Raw genomic sequence first — 22,396 nt, 5'->3', positions numbered from 1 at the left:
GTTCCACGCAGGAATCACCTAACTTATGAACACCCAACAGGTTATATTTTTTTCTTTATAAAGAACCAAACTTGGAAGAGTAAATATTAATGAGATGAATATTTTATAAGAAAATAGTCATCAATACAATAAAATAAATATTTAATACTAGATAGTGAAAATTATATAAATTGTTTTGTTGGCATTTAGAATTATATAAAAAATTCTAGAAATCTAGATTATTTCTAGGTAGCATATGAATTATGGAGGTGGAGAATCTTACTGTTTTTAAACACAAGGTTAGCTTTTTTGATGTTATAATAAATCCTGGAGGTAATATAATTTTTATCCCACAACTTTAAGTAGAATTTCAGTAGGATTTCTTTTAGTGATATTGGGTACTCCTCAAGACTGTCATTTTTGTGAAGATACCTGCACTAGAAAGGTGTCTGGACATTTAATTCAATCATTCATTCATTCATTCATTCATTCATGAGAGCAAGTGCCATGCATGTGCGCATACAGGGGCAGGCAGAGGGAGAGGAAAAGAGAATCTGAAGCAGGTTCCATGCTGGGCATGGAGCCTGATGTGGGGCTAGATCTCATCACCCTGAGATCATGACCTGAGCTGAAATCAAGAGTCAGATACTTAACCGAATGAGCCACCCAGATGCCCCTAGACCTTTCATAATCTGATTGAAATTTTAAGAGGCTGGACACTTTTAAGTAATTCCTTTGTCTTTCTGACTCACCTCCCCAGGCTGGCCTTGGTAAGTGGTTTGGCTCAAGTTGTGTTTCATATGAAACACTCTTCAGTTAAAGAAGGCACGGCTACCCAAAAGCCATTTTTATAACCAACTTGCTCAACTCAGTTCTGCAACATTACCCATTCATTCAAATTTATTCTGAGCACCTGTATTCCTGAAACTAAAAGAGTGCTCTCATGTCTGGCCTACATGAACAAGCACATTGGGACAAGTGTTACAAAGAGAATAAAACAATGTGGAGTGGTAGGCTGACTGTGAGGGGGCGACAGAGCTGTTACTGTAAGAGTGGTCAGAAAAAATCCCTGAAGTACTGACAGATGAGCTGTCCAGAATGATGAGGAGCCAGCCACTCAAAGAGCTTGGCATTGGGAGGAAAGGGATGTGTATTCTAGGCAGCAGGAAGAACGACTGCAAAGACCCCAAGTCGGGAATGAGTTTGGTATATCTGAGGAACTAAATGACCAGTGGGGCCACAACGCAGTGAGTAAAGCAATATGTAATAAGAGAGGACACAACTCCAAATCTTGTAAAATGCATCCTGTTTCCTCTATTAGGATCTCAAGAACTTGTCTCCTCCATGTCAGCCCCATGATGACTTTAGTTCTGACCCTAATAGCCTGCAGCTGAAATTACTGTAATAGCATTTGCACACATTGTTTATTGCCTGAGATACACTTCCCCTCATCTTCTGTTTGACTTTAAAACTTTAACACTCGGGGCGCCTGGGTAGCGCAGTCGTTAGGCAGCTGCCTTCGGCTCAGGGCGTGATCCTGACATTCTGGGATCGAGTCCCACATCGGGCTCCTCCGCTGGGAGCCTGCTTCTTCCTCTCCCACTCCCCCTGCTTGTGTTCCCTCTCTCGCTGGCTGTCTCTCTGTCACATAAATAAATAAAATTAAAAAAAAAAAAAAAAAAAAAACCTTTAACACTCAGTCCAATTATTATCGCCTCAGAAAAACCTTTCCTGATCCATCCACTTTGTGTTGGGTTCCCCTTCTGTGTTCCTAGCATCCTGTGCCTGCTTCTCAGCATTTTTACCACACTGAATTGCCATTATGTTTATCTACTTTCCCTTTATACTGCGAGCTCCTTTAGGAAACAGAGGGTATAATTTACCTTAGCTCTTGAAAGCTAACAAATATCTTCTATTTACCACTCTAACGTCAGTGCTCAGCTTTGGGGGGGGGGGGGAGCGGGTAGTGAGGAGCAGAGGGAGCGTGAGAGAGGGAATCTTAAGCAGACTCCACGCCCAGCACCAACACGGGGCTCCATCTCACGACCCCTGAGAGCATGACCTAAGCTGAAATCAAGAGTCAGTCCCTTAACCAACTGAACCACCAGGGCGTCCCCCAGTGCTTAGCCTTTTATTGAATGAACATATGATTTTTATGAGACTCTACATCAAACTTCTAAGATTCTCAGTTCAAATTCCAAATGTAAATTATGATTCTTTAATTTGAATAGTCCAACAGAAATCTATACAACTATGATCTCATATTTGGTGTCAAATTGTTCACTTTTCACATAAAAGTTAAAAGCTTAGATTTTGCTGATTATGTGCCATTATAATAGGTTTATCTGCACACATGGTTAGAGTGGAAAGCAAACTGTGGAGCATACTCAAAAAGTAATTATGAATTCCTAGTTCTACTAAGTTTTTTGAGCCATCAAATCAGAATGGAATAATCAAAAACACCAATTTTTAAGGGCTGAAAAGCAATAAAGAAAATCTAAAATATAGGGAGATGAATTAAAAGCACTCTTCTAATTAGGTAATGCTATAGTTTCGAACAATGCTTCTCAAACTATCTGTGGTCAAGAACTATTTAAAAAATTTTTCAATTCATTGAAAATCCATGTTTTGTAAGAAAAACAACTAAATGTGTGCACAGATGTTGTGGTAATGTCAAATGATATCAAGCTTCCATACTTTCACTTTTGATTTCTGTATGATATTTTGTCTCAGAGAGTTAGCAGACTGGAACCATTCATGCACCATACTTCGACTAGTACTAGTCTAGAGAACATAAAGTTGAACCTTCTAAGGATACTGCTTTGACCTACCCTATCATCAGGGAGAAATGTGAGGATGTAGTTGAAGACCTCACTGCAAGGCCCCATACTCTCTCACACTCAAGTTACATCAGAAGCCATGGAATTCTTTAACTGGGCATGTTTGATAAGAGACATACTGCTTAGTTACGACAAGTTTTCACCAGGGACCTTCCTGAGTAAAGAGGAAAATAACAGGGTAGCATAAGAATAAGTCATTATGATAATGAACTGAATACAGAGAAGCACAATGGATCATAACCCAAGCTTTGGAAGAAGCTATCTATGTTCAGATCCTAGCTCCATTACTTTGTACCTATGAGGACTGAACAATTTAATTTTAATGATCTGAGCCTCAGTTTTCTCTTCTGTAATATCCACCTCATAGAGTTATTGTAAAGATTAAGTGACATTACATATTTTCCTAAACAGTGTTAAGATCAAGTGCCATGGGGCGCCTGGGTGGCTCAGTCGTTAAGCGTCTGTCTTTGGCTCAAGGCGTGATCCTGGAGTTCTGGGATCGAGCCCCACGTCAGGCTCTTCCGCTGGGAGCCTGCTTCTTTCTCTCCCACTCCTCCTGCTTGTGTTCCCTCTCTCACTGGCTGTCTCTCTGTCAAATGAATAAATAAAATCTTAAAAAAAAAAATTAAAAAAAAAAAAAGATCGAGTGCCATGACCACAAGGGGATACCATAAAACCTAAAACTGGACTTCATCAAATTAGAATTTGTAGCCTAGAAGTGATCTATGAAGCTCTCTAGTCCTCTGAGTAGCTAGGGTTACTTACAAGTTATCCAGCCTATTAGAGAGACACAGACAGAATCTCCTCTCAGATCACATTAATATGATTACTTGTATTGAGTATGATTTAATGTTAAATTTATGAAGATGATCTGATAAACTACCACATTTAAAAGAGAAACCTGGCTGGCTCAGTTGGTAGAACATGCGACTCTTGATCTCAGGATTGTGAGCTTAAGCCCTACACTGGATGTAGAGATTACTTAAAAAAAAAATAAAATCCTTAAAAAAGAAAGGAAGGAAGGAAGGAAGGAAGGAAGGAAGGAAGGAAGGAAGGAAGGAAGAAAAAGAAAGAAAGAAAGAAAGAAAGAAAGAAAGAAAGAAAGAAAGAAAGAAAGAAAGAAAGAAAGAAAGAAAGAAAAGAAAGAAAGAAAGAAAAGAAAGAAAAGAAAGAAAGAAAAAGAAATCAGTTCTTCGCAAACTAAGTGACTTGTGACTCATTAGGACGATTCTATCCTAACCCATCTTAACTGTGAGAGTGGTCAGTGTACTGATAAACAACTCCATCTCTGGAGTCAACCTGAGCCCAAATTCCAGCTCTGTTACTCTGTAAGCCAAGTTAACTTAAGCTAAGCCTTATTATTTATATCTCTAAACGGAGATGATAAAAGTGCCTATTTCACAGTGTTGTTGTGAGAATTATGGAAGGTAATGCATTCAAACTGCATAGAATACCTGGCTTATAAAAGGCAAATAATGGATGTTCACCTGGTTTTTTTCTTCTTGGTGCTTGGAAGCCAAGCCATCTAAGTAAGAGTTTTGAGTTCCAAAGACAAGAAGCCAGTTTCATCTCAAGTAAGGCTATGAGAATTATTAGGACAATACAAAAAGGAACCACTTCTGCTTCTGAAAGTGGGCATGCTATCTGAATGAGTCTCTCTTCTGGTTGCTATGGCTTACCATGAATTGGGATGGAGAGAGAATGAGTATGGAACATTTGTTGACTCTAATACATTGGTGGCAAGAATATAAAAAGAGAAAGCTCCATGCATGATAGATGATGACAATATAAACATATTTATTGATGTAAAGACTAGTTTCTAAAATACTGTTCTCAATGGTCAACATATGTGACTAAACTGAAGGTGAGTTTCTTCATCACAGTTTTATCAGATAGTTTCACAGAGCAATTGCTGCTGAATATGATCTTGGGGATTGGTGGTTAATGTGAACAGAGAATAGGTTTCATTAAAAAGGAAGTAAAGTGATTAAGAGTACAGACTTAATTAAATCTGGGGTCTTCCGCTTATGACTTGTATGACTTTGGGCAAGTCACTCAACGTCTCCGTTTCAGTTTCCTCCTGGAAGACAAAGGTAATCATACCTGCCTCATCCAGTGGCTGCTAAGATTAAATAAATGAGGATGTATAAAGTGCTCAGAATACTCTCCGGCACACAGTAAGCGCAGCGTAAGTGTTATTATGGATTATTACACAGACACAGTTATCTAAGAAAAATCTATAGCTGAGAAGGAAAAAATATATGAGAGTAAGTCTGTGTTCTGGGAAAAAACCTTTCTGCATGAAGGAGTTTGTTTTTGGGCTTCAGAGAGGATTCTCTCAGTGGATATTCTAGTAGCAGTGGGGGGGAAACTCAGTGGAAGCAACTTGTGGATGTTACTGAAATAGACTTTTAGATATTTTCAGAACCAGAATATCACAAATGTACCAAGTTTTTATTAGTCTGTTTTTCTTTTTTTCAAAAGAAATTTTTTTTCTGAGAGAGAGAGAATGTGTGCATGCCAGCTGGGGAGGGGCAGAGGGGGAGAGAGAAAGAGAGAGAATCACCCTGCACAGAGCCCAACATGGGGCTCAATCTAACGACCCTGAGATCATGACCTGAGCCAAAATCAAGAGTCAGACACCTGACTGAGCCACCCAGGCGCCCCTGTGCTTTTTTCATATTCTTATACAGGCAATCCACCTACAGCTCTTAGTGCACATATGAAATTAAAGAAATCATGTACTAAACTAGTTGGAAACAAATTCAGGCACCACAGTTGGGCGGGCAAATTTGCTTACAGATAAACTTAAATATATCATGCATGTACATATGTGCATATCGGGGGGGGGGTCAGCAAACTAGAACATAATCTTTCTCACTTCTAATTGTCCTAGTAATATATGCTTTTATTTTACTAGAAAATAAAAGTTAGACACAGATCTTGATTCCATTTTTTGTCAGGGTTTACCTTTCCCTCAGAGTTAAATTATATGTTATCGTTAACCTATAACGGCTAATTCTTCATGGCTACACTTTTCTAAACAACAGCCTATGTTCTTCCTTATATGCAGTAACACTATGCTAGGACAATTAGAAGTAAGACAGGTTATGTCCCATGCTTTCACTGAGCTAATATTTAAAGGGCAAGGCATGCATTGAACAAATAATTTCACTATTAATGACAAGTACAAATTCTAGAAGGGAAATACATAGCATACTTTGACACTATATTACCGGGGACCCAACCTAGACAACATGGCCAAAAATCCTCAAAGCAGTGATATTGCTAAGCTATAAAGGATGAAAGGGAATCTTTCTGCCTAGAATGATTTTTAGGTAAAAAGAAGAAAATGCAAAAGATCTTGAGGAGGAGAGGAAGGCTCTGCTAATAAAATCTGGCAATTTGCCAACAATTCCTGTTGCTAACCCAAATCCTTTTAGCTGGCACCTGCCCAAGACACTTGCTAGGAAAAGGAAAAGGTAAGAGCTGACAAGTTTATTTAATAGAGGGTGACTCTGCTTTAGATGCAATGGGGGTGCAGTAGTTCTCAACATTGGCTACACATTGGAATTCTAGGGAACTATCTCAAGGAAGGAGGCCATGATGAAAAAAGAACCTTTTAATTTACTGCATGTCCTATCCCAGGTGAAAAAAGAAATTGGAAAGCTAGTGAAGATCATTCTCAGAGAGTGATTCTATCGATCTATTTAAAGGTATCTACAAATGCATGCAGAAGAGCTAGACTTTTTTTTCATGCCTGATCTTATGGAAGAAAAAATACTGCTGCATGAAGAAAATGAAAACATAAGTACTACTATTTATAAATATGGAAAACAGGAATAGGTAAAGCACAGAGAAGAAAAAAAAATCTTCCCTGGACTTTTATCTTTGTTGCCAATCAGTACTTGTTAAAATGAATGGATAATTCAGAAGACAATAAACACTGTTAATTTAAATGTTTAGACAATTCATTTGATGCTACATTATAAACAGGTTTTTTTCCTGGTTCCCCACACACCCTTTTTTTTTTTCTTGCTGTCATTTCTTTTCCTACTTACATTCCTTTGCCGTACTCAAATTATGGCAAAAAAAAAAAAAAATCAATTGGTAGTAGGAAGTTTCCTAGAAACAATAAGAGCAACTACTTATAGAAAGTTTATTATGTACCAGGCGCTCTGTAAAATGTTTTCAATACATGACTGTCTCACTTAAATCATCACAATGACCTTCTGACCTATTATCATATTCATGTCATAAGTGAGGAAACTGAAGTACAAAGACATCAAGTAACTCTATGCCAAAGGTTACACAGTGAGGTGCCACAGTCAATTAAACAGATGCCATTCCTTTTGGAGTTCATTCAACCTCTTTTCGGAACACAATATATCTTCTGAATCCCAGAGGAAGATTAATGAGGATCAAGGACAAATAATAGCAATCTTAACAATTCTTCAGCCTACTGTCTTTTCTCAAATGAGAATAGGGCTGAAATGATTATGATTAGAAGAAGGGCAAATTACAAAGGGAAGTGGGCCAGTTATAACAACCAGTGGTCATAAACTGGTATACAGAAACATACATCAGTGGTTCTAAACTTCCATGCATCAGAATCTCCTATGGGTCTAATTAAAACACAGTTTGGTTGGCTCCAGCCACAGAGTGTCTGATTCAGAAGGTCTGGGGTGGAGTCCGAAAACTTGCATTTCTAACAAGTTCTCTGCTAATGCTGCTGGCCCAAGGACCACAATCTGGGAACCGATGCACTAGATACTACTTAAGTTCACTCTCTTACACAGCTATAGTAAACAAAACCACACACTTTTCCCAGGGAACTAGAACACAAATAAAAGGCTTCTTTTAGGGTTAATGAAATGTGACATTTTCAAAGAAACATTTATAACTTTTTTCCTTTATTATATTTTTAAACAGTTGGTACATATAAAAAATATAAAATACAACTGACAAAATTCCTTTAGTGTTAAACTGTATGTATTTTTGTAATTGCTGAATATTCTTATGAGATTCAATTCTTGAAGAATACATCTATCTTTCATAATTAACACAGACAGCATAAGTTGGTTAAGTTTTAAATATTTTTTCACTGCTTATGCCACGATTTTCAGTAGTGAATAAATAACACTGTTACTGAAGACTAATTTAACAGAATGTATAACATTTGACAAGAAAGATTATTCGAATTTTCCAAGATACGTTACAAAACCACTAAAGACAAAGAGAATACAAAGAAATACTTTATCTTAAACTTACCAATTTTAGTTATCTTGTTAAATAAAGAATGCATAAAATTTAAGACCGAGCTAGACCATTCTAAAGCAGGCTTTACAACACAATGATAAAATAGCCTTTAGTGCTATTTGAGTAATTATATAAAATGAATATTGGCAATGAAGTAAAATCTTACCCAGATCTAGTCGTTTTGAATTCCACCTTGAGGATAGGTTTGCATGGTTCTGGCTTCTTCCCATCCTTTAATTGTTTTCCTAGAATATATTTTCCTGCATTAAATTCTAAAATTCTAAGTTACTCTAAATTCTTATATTGATGGTTTATATATAAAATGAAAGTAAAATATAATGAAATACACCATGAAACATTTTAAAATGATTTCGAAAGAAGTATTTAATATAAAATATTTAAAATAATGAAGTAAATCTACTGTTTGAAATTCAGCGCTGAAAAGTAAATGAGTAACTCAGTAATGACATGTATGTGACAAAATTCTTATAAAAGAAATTGATAGCCTTCCCAATGTTCTTAATTGCAGATAAGCAAGCAGAATTTTAATTTTCTAAATGAATTCAAGTTTTAAAATAGCTAGATCTGAGAAAAACAATTCTAAATCGTGTTTTTCACCCAAGTGTGACAGTTGCAAAATTAAACCCTATGCTAATAACTTCATTTATATTTATTCTCCTAAAGTAAAATCCATCCATTGTAATGCCCAAAGACTGCTAAAATAAACCAACCTCTATAAAATGTCAGAAACTCATAAAGAATTTTATTATTTAAAAAAAAGTTTGATTTCTGCTATTTCTACATGTTCATTGTTAGAAACAACTCAGAAAAAGAAAATAAAACATATCTTCATTTTTAGAAATTAATCATTCTCAATATTAACATATTATTTCTGGAGATCCCAGACACATGCCCCTATCCCAGTACTTCTTTCCAAGCTTTCCCCCCCATAATACACCTAGCTCATCCTAATAAACTTTTGTTTAAATTTCATTGTTTGTTGTTTGACTCACCAAGAAGAATGTAAATTCCGTGAAAGCAAAGGTTTTTAAGTGTATATGTGCTTTCTGTTGATGTATCCCTGGTGACGAACATTGTTTGACATATCAGTGGGTGCTCAGTAGCTATTTAATAAGTGAGTAAAAAATTAATGATTTTTCCTTAGGATTAATTCTTAGGAAAAGTGATATCTGGGTCAAACTGTATTCCAAACAGGTTGCACCAATTCATACTTCCATTAGCTGTGTAAGACCACAGTTTGCCACATTCTTCCCAAACAATGTTATTTTTCTGTTGTTTTTAAGTGGAAAGGGTATCTAATTTTAATTTGTATTGTTTTTATCTCTAACAATATTCTTCGACTTTCTGGTCATCTGTATTCTTCTTTTAAAATAGCTTATGTGCTTTACCTATGCTTGTATGTTATCTTCTTAACATTTAAAAACAAATTTTATATTTAAAGGTCATTAATACTGTATCCAGCATATGTTACAAACATCTTTCCTAGTACCATTTATGACCGAATTATTAGAAAAATTTTAAAACTGCACAGAACTATACATTTAAATAATGAAGTCTTCATCAGTCTTAACGTTTCCAGTTAAGAAAACTTAAAATCCTAAAATGTCAATTCTAAAATTAATTCATAAATTTAATATAATTAGAATTCCAACAGCTTTTGCAAAGAATGACCTTAGAGTTCACATGGTAGAGTCACTACCTATGAATAGTGAAGGAAACTAGGAAAGGAAATGGACTTCCGGAATGACAAAGTAAGTACCTCTGTAAACCCAAAAGGACCTCTCCCACAAAAATTGAAATACTAGCAAAACAACTAAAGTTAGCCACTTCAGAACTCTGGAAATAAACTGAAGCCACAAAACAAGTGGAACATTGTCTACCCAATAGAAATGACTGAACGAACCTCTGTAAGACGGAGGACTAGAACAGTCTGATAAGTGTTATTCCCAACCTCCTCACTTCCCAGCTAGGTGGCTAGGCAGACATGAAAATGTAATAGTATCAGCCAACAAAGAGGGCTGAAATTTTTTTTGCAATTCTGTTAAAACCAGCTTCCCTAGACCACAATCAGTATTTTGTCCCAATGCAGCTCCCTGGAAACCTCTATTCCCAGGGTGTTGTGGCAACTTCATTTGACACAGACATCAGCTCAGAGGGACAGAAGGCCTTTCACTTGCAGGGCATCACAGAAATAATAGCAATCTGCTGGCAGTATCACAGCTGCCTAAGGCTGTGGATTCAGGTGAGTCAAATAAAAGCCTGGGCAAGAATTAAAAGACAATCCTGAAAAACTGAACACACTCCAGGACTAAAAGGTTACACACATGTGCAAGGTCATGTGCATGCCCAGAAAATACCTGAGAAAGAAGAAAGCCCCAGTCATTCCTCTCTGGTCGACTTTGAAACCTTGAGAAAAGAGGAAGTTTAAAAAAAAAAAAAGCAAAATACAGAAAGTGAAATGGGCTATAACATGCTGGCGGGATCGCTGTCAAAGAGGTCCTCATACATGACTGAAAGAAATGTGCAAAGGATACAGTCTCTTTGGAAGGCGGTCTGCGAATATTAATTAAAAATAGAAATACTTAAAACTCTAATTCTTAGGAAGAGCAATTCCACTCCTAAGCATTTATTCCATAGAAACAAAAGGACCAATGCCTATCAAATATGTACAAGATGGTAATGACAGCATAACTTGTAGTGATCAATAACTGAAAATAAAGTGAATGCTCATTATGTTGGAATGGCTGAATGCTTTGTGAAAAACTGGGAACAAAACTGGCTATTACACAACCATGAAAATGAAGGAATTAGAGCTAAGCCTGATGACATGAAGGGACTTTCCTCAAGTAGAGTGGATTAAGAAAACATACAAAAAAGATTAATATAATTCCATTTTATGCAAAACAATGGCAAAACCACTCATATTTACATGTGTGTACTAATATATATAATTTTAGAAATATATTTTTGAAGAACACCTGCAAGATTTTTGACATAGTGTACCTGGTCACTGGGCTGCTAATGTGGGGGAAGGCTGAGGGAGAAGGGACCGGTAAGATATGATTCCATTTATGAATAATATGTATGTATTTGTATGAAAAAAAGCTATCAGCCCTTTTTTGTCATTCCCCTCCTTGGTTTCACACTTATTGGGAAGTTCTTTACCACATCAAAATCAATTTTTTTTTGCAATTTCTTAAAATTGCTTTATAGTTTCACTTATTACATTTAATTATTTTCTGAAGTATATTTTGGCATAGGGAAGGTATTTTTCCTCTAATAATTTCAAAGCTATTTTTATAGTTCTATTGAGCTATGACTGCCAGACAATAACGTGCACTTATTTAAAATGTACGATCTGAAGAGCTGTGACAAAGGTATGCACCTGCCAGCACTATTTGTTGAACCATCATTGCTTTCCCCACTGATACAGTATTTTCAAATTTATTACATTAAATTTTTATAAATACACCCCTGTCAACTGATCTTAGAGCATCTAATCCTGCCTCAAGAACCCAGGGGATCATCTCTTTCCCCATTTTGTACGAAATGACAGTGCAATGAAACTTGAACCTCTAATTAAATTGGCATCCAAATGTACAAAAATCCAGTGGCCAGTGATAGAGTTTAAGTCGAACACCAAACCAAGGGACTGGAGAGGACTGCTGGACTGCTGCACTGCTGGGAGAGAAGACTGGTTTGTTGGCGGGGAGCAGGGGGAAGGAAATTGAGAAAAAAAGAAAGGCAGGGAAAAAAGAGGCCTAAATCTGAAAAGTAGTCCCTCACACTGTACAAGGAACATAGAACTTCAACCACTATTTCAATCTGTTCAGAAATATGTGAGCTTTCAGTAAAGAATTTAAATGTTTGCTCTGAAGGCCAGCATCAGGCTTTTATTCTCCTTCTACCACCCAAAGCTCTAATGGGAATGTCAGACTGATATAACTTGAGATTACAGACACAAATTTTACATTTATTTTCACAAGTCATTTTTTGTATGCATTTTGTTTCATGAAGTAAACAATTATTCAGTTATAACTCAACTTACTCCAATATTTACCACCAATCTTTCAGTGGCTAGAACAATTTTTAAAGAAGGGCAATGGGTAGTATATCTACTGAATCTTTACAAGTTTGAGCTTATATATTACACATAAAACCTGGCTAGGTACAAAATTCTTAGCTTTTGTCTTGCTCAATAGTCTTCTATGTTTTCTCTCCTATGTCCAGTATTTAAACTTAAAGTTTAAAGCCAGTCTGATTTTTATTTCTTTGTAAGTAAAGTTTTTCCCCACCCCCTACAAGGATGCTAACAGAGTAGTTTTATTATCTCTGTAAATCAAAAATGTTGCAGTTTTTATGGTGATCTTGTCTTCAGGAGTCTTGCTTGGAAATTAATGAGTCCTTTTGATCAGCATAATCTGATTTTTTTTCAACTCAGATTTTTAAAATTATGACACCAATTATTGCTTACATTCCAGAAAGGCAAATTTATTCCTCTGTAATCATAGACTAACCATTTTCTAAATTAAAATAAGTAATAAGGCACTTACTAAGATTTTTATAAAGCACATGTAAATTAAAGGATGTTTAGAAGATAAGCTGATTTCACCACTAGATGTCATTTTACTTCTTACTTGCTGTCACCTGAGCAGCAAAACCTGTGCTTATTCAACTGGTGCTTGTTTAAATACCTGTGAACTACCTTGATAAGTCATTGAAAAGAACTGGTTAATTATAAAACAACTTAATAAATCATACATACCTCCAAGTCACATCTGATTTCTTATGTTTTACTATGCCCTGCTTGCCATTCCTAAAACCACCCAGTCACAAAAATGGCCTCAGTCCTCTTGATTAAATTCCAGAATTGTATTCATGTATGTCCATTTCTTCCCATTTGCTGTCACGATTGAAATCTTATTTATTGTTTACAAAAGCTTCTTAATTTGTCTCCCTCTTCTGCCCCCAGCTCACCTAATACACTACCATCAAAGTACTATTTCCAAAATATAAATTTTATGTTTCTCATTGTAAAATCATTTAGGTCTCCATCACAAAGTCCTAACTCTTTAACATGCTACAATGTATATTCTTGCCTCTATATGCAGTCTGCCTTTGTTTCCTGCATCTTGACTGAAGGTATTTTAAACTCTGGCCATATTAAACTGTTAGCAGTTTTCCAAGAATACCCTGCTTTTGATTATGTCTCTGTATCTTCTGACTAAAATAGCCTTGCTCTGCTCTTTCCCATCTTTTCACACCCCACTCATCCTTTAAGACCAAGCTCATATAACTTGAATTTGTGAAATCTTCCTACACCCTTCATCCAAAAACATACTAAGTCTGTTTCCATAGCATATCCTGTATGCTTTATCAGCACTTATAATATGTATTTTAGTAATCCATTAATAGATCATTTTCATTCACTGGATTCTGAGTTCTTCAAGGGAAATATACTTCCAGTATTTAATCTCTCGTACATAGGGGGTGATCAATAAATGCCTATTGAATGAATGAATGAATGAATGAATGAATGAATGAAGATGCATCAAAAATGAGTGAGGATCACTGACAAAAACAGGTGTTTCCTTTGTTTTTGATTTTGATATTTAGAATGTCGAACACATTTTCTAACTGATACAGTCGTTACACAGCGATTACGTTTTCAGCCTAGAGCTGGCTATCCAGTAGGTAGCCACTACTCACACATGGCTATAGAGCACTTAAAATGTGTCTGGTCCACGATGTGGCATAAGTATAAAGTACACAGTAGGTTTCAAAGAGTGCAAAAAAAGGATGTGAAATATATCAAGTCTGTAAGTTGCATGTTTAAATGATATTTTGAATTAAACATTATTAAAACTAATTTTACCTTTTGAAACTGCTATTCATAGAGCTATTAGTAAATTTATAATTACATATGCAGTTGCATTATATTTCTATTGAACAGTTCTATTCGAGAAAATAAGTGACAAACTGGAGAATGACATTGTTAATACTACTACTCCAAAATGAGGAGTGTTCTTTCTTTAGTAAGTACGAATACAGAGATAATTTATAGCTGGACGAGACACACCTGGATACCTGGTTTTTGACCCTTGGCCAAGGGCAGTGGGATTTATGATATACTTGTTCAAGATGCCAAACTCCCAAAACTCCCCCAGTGACCCCGAGTGTAACAGTTTTATTGATGGTTGGCAACTGGCTTAATTGGCATGACAAGACGGGCTTGATCACTGAAACGGTAAACTGAGTTCCTCAGAAGCTAGATCTTGGTGTCTGGAGCTGAATACTCGGCACAATCCTTGTATACATGTGCCTGTGGGAGCCTGCATGTGGGATGCCTCTTGGAATGCTTATCTGTATTGTGTTTCTCCTGCTGCAGGACATCCTTTGCCTTTAAATAAAAGTTTTCTTTGCATATGTTCTGTAGAGTCTGATAAGTTCCTTTCAAATTCATAAACTGAGGAAAACTTTGTAATGAACTATATAAAGAACTGAAGTATGGTTTTATTATTTATTGAATGTTTTATGCTCAAGTGAATCTTAAAAGTAGATTAAGAGAAATTTTTGTATGTTACATCCGTAAAATATTACACTTTTACTTACATAAATTTTTTTCTTCAGTGACACTTTAATAGAGTTAAAGTTCCCCAATCTTGGTTTATTCCTTAATAAGTAGATTGATCATACTGATGAATAAGCTCCAGAAACTAAATTTTAAACTGGCATTTCCTATAATGAACACCTATGGATTTTGACCATCTTTCACTCCATTTCCTTGAATCATCTGATGTTGATGAAGACGACAATCAGAAAAATCTCACTCTTACACACACATACCCAGGGTTACAGGGGAGATCCTGTGGTGCCCTGAGCCAGCAATCGCTGAACCATGATGACTGCTTCAGGGTAAATGTATGAGCCATGCCAGGACTATCAAGCTCTTCCCTCCTAAATTATGGAAGTTTGTTTGTCAGAGGAGAGAAACAGGTCAAAAGGAGAGAAGAACTCACCCCTAGGCTTACCACACAGAAATACAAAATTTGCGGCCCACCAAGATGAAATGACTTTGCAGTTAATAGATGGAACAGATCCTGCTTAATTTCTACATGTTCACAAAATTTTATACCTTAAAAATCACCTTGTTCAATCCTGCCATTTTACAGATGATGAAACTAAAGTCCCAGAGAACAGTAATTATCTCCATAAAGTATTTCCACACATAGCAAAGCTAGTTACATTCCAGGTTGTCTCACTGCCAGGGAAATGCTCTCTGATATTCATAAAACCCAGATTAAAGGGAGGTATCACTACTTGAGTTAGTAAAAAAAAAAAAAAAAATCTGTTAAGGATTTCAGACACACAAATAAAAACTTTCTGAGAAAATATAACTATCAACCATTTTTATATGCATTGTAAAATTATCCAATATTATATCAAAAAATTATCTTAAATGAATCAAATCATTTCCTTTGCGGGCTATTTTATCATCACTATCTAGATAACTACTCTGCCCCTCAGAATAAGAGTTTGCTGTCAAACAACTTAAGCAATGAAAGATGTCATCCAAGGATAAACTGAACACTGCTAACAAATCTGGAGAACTGTCTTATGATTCAATTATAGTTCAAGGCCATCATTCCTCAAAGTGTATTTCATAGAGGACTAGAGAATCACAAAATGTTTTCTGAATAAAAGACATTAAAGTCAAATAAATTTGTGAAAAGCCACACAAAATAAATGTACATATAAAACAGTATAAATAATATTTATATATGTATGTATACATATATGTATATATATCCTCCCTCTTAGAAATTCATAGTACACATTAAAGTTAAGAAGTCTTACACTGAAGAATATGATCAACTTTAATTCAGCATTTCCAAATCTTTGACTATAACGTGGCTTTTCACCGAAAAGCTCATTAAAATACAAAAAATTCATATGTGAAATATATAACACTAACAATCTTTTGGTTGTACCCTACCAAATAAATAACATACTCAGATTTATATTTATTATGATCAACATACGTATAGCACATCACAATTTTCAGGTACTTCCACTTACATTTTGCTTATTTCATCCAGGATGTAGAACAGTGCCTGTTACATGGTAGATCCAATATTTGTTGAATAAATAAAAATAATCTCTACAACAACCACATGAGAAGACTAAATTTAACTATTATCTCCATTTATAGATGAGAAGGCTGAAGTTCAGAAAAGTTAACTGACTTCCCAAAGGTCACAGACCCAGATACTATGGAACCAGGACTTGACCACAAGTCTTCTGGTTTTAAACCCCCATGTTAGGCTGATGTCATATTATATTTTCCGAACAGATTATTCAAGGACATCTTAAATTATTCTTAACACTAAACATCACATAATGAAGTACTGGTAGGAGTCTTAAAGTACTATCAGTTCCTCGCTATCAAGGTAATACTTACAAAGTTTTTTTAAGAAGAAGATACTCAAACAACCATTAAATGGGTTTAAATAAGAAAAAAACCCAAAATGGAAAAAATTTTAAGTCTAGTATATTTAAAATAATTTACCATAACTGCCAAAAAGTAAAAGGAAGAGACCACAACAGAAGATAGTAATGAGAATACAAACTTCAATCCATCAAAGCAGACATTTAGTATACCAAAATTATATACCATAAGTCTGGTTATATATGGAATATATGACACCTTGTCGTGGCATGAAAAACACATTTTTGTACTTTGATATGTAAAAATGCACTTAGTTTTGTCACTGAAATCAGCTATCAACATAAATTTAACTCTGGTAGGTTACCTACCACTAAAAATAAGCAGTAAACATTACTACTATCAAAAATAATTCATATTTTATAAATAAAGAGTACATCTGATCATCTACATTTTTAGACTGCTATAATATGCAATAAATGCCATCCTACTTAACACCTGCCACAGAAAAAATTTATTTACATTTTGTTTGGATTCTAATTTTGAAAAAAAAAAACATACTAAATCAAATATTCTTTCTCTTGTTTGTTTAAAAGTAATTTTAGCTAGTGACCCTCTTTTGCTAAGATACAATAAACTCTGTAGAAACTCACTTACGCCACTTCTCAAAGTCTGTTCCCAAAGATCTAAGTTTTTGATAATATAAAAAGGGGTCAAGATTAAATAGAGAAGATACCATTTGACAATTACCATAATAAAAGTTACCCAGCCAAGAAACAACAACAGGTGCTAAAACCAGAGGATAAAAGTTTGAGGAGGAACAGTATGTTGATAGAGTCTCAGAGTACTTCCTTCAAATCCAAATATTTATTGATTATAAATACAAATCAAAAATAGTTATTAATTTCAAAGGAAAAAGAACATTGTAATAGATCTAACAGACAGAAGTTTAAGCAAGGGATCAAGGTATAAGACACCATCAATTTGGACAAATCAAGCACAAGTTCCATTTGAGAGGCAGCAAAAAGAATGCATCAATCGTTTTAAGATATTCCAAACCTGAATCTAAGCATGAAAAAACATCAGACAAAACCAAATGCGGGCACATTCTATGAAATAACTGACCTAGAATATTCAAAATTTGTCAGTTATAAAAATCAAGAAAAGGCTCAAGAACTGTTTCAGTTTCAAACAGGACAATTAAATGTAATCTGCATATAGACCCTTTTGATATGAGGCAAAACTTGGTGATACAGGAGAATGTTCTTGTTTGTAAAAAATAGATATTAGAATATTTTCGGGTGAGTGGGCAGTATGTCAGCAATTCTCTCTCAAGTGATTCAAAAGAAAAAAACGTACCATTCTTATAAAAAAAGATAAAAATTTAGATAGACTTAAAACTACAAAGCCAATGTTGTATATCTCTACTGCCTTTGATACTAGGTTCATTTTCTCTGAATTTGAAATGAAAGTTTTTAAGACCAATCATCTACTTTTTTGGTTTTCAGGATTCTTAGGTTCTAGAGGTCTTAGGAAATTCTAAAATTTATGGTAATTCTCAGGTGTATCACCAAGAATGAAAGAATGAATAAAGAATGAAAGTATATTAAGAAAAACTGGAACCTCAATCATAAGGGCTATCTATCCTCTGGATGCATGCATAAATAGACCCATAGCAAATTTAAAATAAGGGCTTTTCCAGATGACTGCTACCACAAAGCAATGGTAAAGTATACCACAATTTATGAATTACTCTTTTTTTCTAAAAAACAACTCTAAAAACCCATCCTGCCAGATAGATAAATCTTTAATTTTACTATTTAATTTCTACATTGCAATAATTCAGGATGGACCAATACTTTTTTAAAGTGGGCATTGATAATTTTAAAGCAAACAATGAAATATTAGCAATACCACAAGGATATTCTTCAATAGACTACCAATGTAAAGAACAGTTCCTTTAATCTCCCTAAATCCACTGGTTAAGAGTCTCTTAGGGTTTTTGGAGAATGCAGATTAATAAAGAAATGCAAATTCCTAAACTTCATCCAAAACTCAAGGAAGGCCTTCATAATCTGTTCATAAACACCCTAATAAAACTTAAGAGGTTTTATAAATAGCTCTTGCGTAGAAAAGAACAAGCAAGCTTGAGACTGCTATCCCTAGAAAGGTTGGCTTGCAAGGTTAGCTCTTAGCTGGCATCTGGTAACTAGCTTTCGAGATGGTTTCCACCATTCCCAGACTGATAAGGGTGGCACACTGTGCCTAAACTGTTTGTATGAACAAAACAATTCATGATGAATCCCTGATTTCCTTCTGGACATCTGAAATTTTGGTGCATGCTACAAGTAGATAGTGCCTATGGACTGATTCCAGTAAAAACTCTGGGCTCCTGGTCTCAAATGATCTTCCACAATAGACAACATTTCACACATCTGGTAATAACTCATTGCTAGAGGAAGTAAGCATGTCTTGTGTCACTCTATTGGGAAAGGACCATTGGAAGCTTGAGTCTGGCTTCCTCCAGACTTCATCCTATGTACATTTTCCCTTTGCTGATTTTGCTCTTCATCCTTTTGCTGAATCCTTTAAGTCTTACTAATAAATCATTAAACCTAAGGTAATCTTGGGCACTCCTGACATAATACTTCAACGCATAAAATCACCTTCTGTAGAGTTCAAAGTGTTTCCGCATACTGTTATGTGTGTGTGTGTGTGTGTGTGTGTGTATTAGCAACTTGCAATTGATACCTTTAAGATGACAAGTCCTGTATCATTCACAAAATTACTTACTTTCTGGACTACTAGACAAACAATATTCAGAATATAATGTATCATTCATTTTCTCAAAGTTCAAATTTAAATTTCAATTGTAAATATAGTTAAATTGAGATTTTATTACCTGGTTGTTACATTTTATTTCTATATGTATAAATATTTTTAATTTCCTCAAAATGAAAGAAAACTCATTCTTATCCTCAAAAACAAATAAATCCAAATGCAAACTCAAAACAGTTTATTGTACATCACAATTTGTGTAGTGTTCAAAAGGAATACGTTCTTACCATGTGGAGTGATTGTCTGTATAGGCTTAGCTGGGGACCTCACGTTCCATATAGTCAAAGTGCCATCTGAATGACTGCAAATAAATTGTTTTCCTTCATGATGCCAAGCAACAGAGTGAATAGCCTATAGAAGAGGAGTGAAGAATTCCATTTTTAGAAACAAAATCTAAAAACCAAGCTATACACAATCAGTATTATAATTTTCACTTTAAACTTTTTCATATTTCCCAAGCTGAAGTCAACACATTAACTTCACATTCCCATAACCCTCTTTAATGCAAATGAGATTTAATATAGTATTGACAGTATTTTAAATTATTTTTACTTTATTCCTTAAGCTAGCATAAGAATGCTATAATAGTGATATATGTATTATTAATGAGTCCAGAAAAACAAAATGTATTCTTATAGATTCTGAGGATAAACTATACCCAAACGTAATTTACCAAGTAATTACAACAAGTATCTCATCAGAAAAACTGGTTGCATTAGACAGAACAATTTTTTAAAAGATTTTATTTATTTATTTGAGAGAGAGAGAATGAGTGGGTGAAGAGCGGAAGGAGAAGTAGACTCCCTACTGAGCAGGGAGCCCGATGCAGGGCTTGATCCCAGGACTCTGAGATCATGACCCAAGCCAAAGGCAGATGCTTAACCAACTGAGTCACCCAGGCACCCCTAGAACAAATTTTTTTAATTAACTGAAATTCTGAAACAAATATGTCGATTTGGAATTAGGGTCAATTAAAAATACCTCAGATTGAGAGCTTTAAGACATGTTATCCATTTCTCACAGTAATGAGATGATTTTTAAAATCTGAAGGGACCCTTTTTTGATTAGATATTTATTTTATGCCTCTGAGCCACTTTAAAACTATCTGAAAAATACTTTCATATGACCAACGTATATAACCTTTCAATTTTTTTGTTCTAATATTATTTATTTTGCCTGCAAAAAAAAATTTTTTTAATCATTCTCCTGGGTGATTTTTGCTCTTTAAATTATTTCTTTTCAACTCAAGTTGATACACTTCTAGTTCTTAATGGTCAACTGATTTTAAAAGCTGTCTTACTGGAAGGCAGAACTGCTCACGACAGCACAAAACCATGTAACTGGAACTTAAGAGTTCCACTTATGTACAAGTCAACATTTACTATCGTCTTAATGCCCATTTATTTGGGCTCCACATATGCTTATATATTTAAAACAACATTATGGATCATATTTTAAAATTTAAATGAAGATGGATAAAGACAATTAGCTATGTTTCTAAATGCCAATATTTAACACAATGTTTCGAGTTCAAAGTATCTCTAACAAATTTCTAAATAAAATCATTAGTTTGTTTATTTATTTATTTATTTATTTATTTATTTATTTATTTATTTATAAAGGCTTTATTTATTTGACAGAGAGAGAGTGAGAGAGAACATGCAGGGGGAGCTGCAGAGGGAGAGGAAGAAGTAGGTTCCCCGCTGAGCAGGGAGCCCGACTTGGGGCTCGATCCCAGGACCCTGAGATCATGACCAGAGCTGAAGGCAGACGTTTAATCGACTGAGCCACCCAGGCACCCCTAAAATCTTTTAAAGACTTATTCATTTATTTGAGAGAGAGAGAGAGAGAGCAAGCACACAAGGGAGGGGGAGGGAGAGAGAATCTCAAGCAGACTCTGTGCTGAGAATGGAGCCCAACATGGGGCTTGATCTCACAACCCTAAGATCATGACCTGAGTTGTAATCAAGAGTCAAAAGCTTAACTGACTGAGACACTCAGGCGCCCCCTAAATAAAATCTTACAACAGTAATCAGCTTATTCCAAGATACACATATGATATTCCATAAACTCAATCTTAAAATAATCCCTTAATAACCTTAACAGATGAAATTATTTCTGTAAAATATGAGTAGAGCTAAAGAGCTATTCAAAGCCTTTAAATATTTTTTTAAGGTGATAAGGGAAATGAAAGAGAGAGCTTCAGTGTTGTCTGGGGCATATAAATAAAAACATTTTAATCTATATAAATGTATATCATATACATAAATATATGATATTTATAGAGAATTACTATTTCTACTTTGCTAAAGAAAATCATATACTTCTTTGTTTAAAAGTACCATTTACTTTAAAGATAGTATTGAATTATTATTTGTTCCAAAAATGAATACTAATTACAGGGACCAGTGGATCACAATTATTTTGGATAACAGAGAGAAACAAATACCAGAAAATACTCTACGAAAGAATAACCAAATACAAACTTTTGCATGCAATAAATATACACGATTTTTTCAATTATTTCTGCAATTTTCTAAATACAAATTCAACTTCATACAAGATATCACTTTTTTCTAATAGTCTCTCTAATACCACTGCATGTAATACTACACATATGCTACTTAAGTATGTTTGTATTATATGTAGATATGTATATATTATCTAAGTATAGTATATAGGTAAGTATATATACTGATATACGCTTAAGTAGTACATATGTACATTATGTATATATATAAAGTATATGTGAATAATATATATCACATATGAACTATATATATATAAAACATGCAGTTTTACTTTTTCTTTAGTCCTTTTGAGAAAATGAAGTGGACATTCATGTAAACAAAGTGGGAACAGGAAATCTAACTAACCAAACCTGGCACGTGTTTAGAATCAGAAGGTGGGTTAGGAGCAAAACTGAGTAATTCATGGGAGACTATATGAGATATAAAGTAGGTAGCAACAACTGGGGTTGAGGAATTTTGTATGTAAATTGGCTTGTTTATTT

The 22,396-nt window shown here is 34.8% G+C and overlaps 1 protein-coding gene across 5 annotated transcripts in view; it reads right to left on the bottom strand.

Moving 5' to 3' along the window:
- The window catches only part of STXBP5 (syntaxin binding protein 5), a 164,277-nt gene that overhangs the window by 75,719 nt on the left and 66,162 nt on the right, over positions 1-22,396 (bottom strand). For all 5 annotated transcript variants that reach the window (XM_045805295.2, XM_045805297.2, XM_045805298.2 and 2 more), the window contains exons 8-9: positions 19,611-19,734; positions 8,245-8,323 (exon numbers count right to left, since the gene is read on the bottom strand). In XM_045805295.2, coding sequence (XP_045661251.1) covers positions 8,245-8,323; positions 19,611-19,734 — 203 coding nt within the window. The remainder of the gene's footprint in view (positions 1-8,244; positions 8,324-19,610; positions 19,735-22,396) is intronic.

Source organism: Ursus americanus, chromosome 11 (genome assembly GCF_024610735.1).
Source record: "Ursus americanus isolate L20-20 chromosome 11, mUrsAme1.1.p, whole genome shotgun sequence".
NCBI classification, from domain to species: domain Eukaryota; kingdom Metazoa; phylum Chordata; class Mammalia; order Carnivora; family Ursidae; genus Ursus; species Ursus americanus.
The sequence above is the reverse complement of the archived record's forward strand: the minus strand, read 5'-3'. Positions and strand labels throughout refer to the sequence as shown.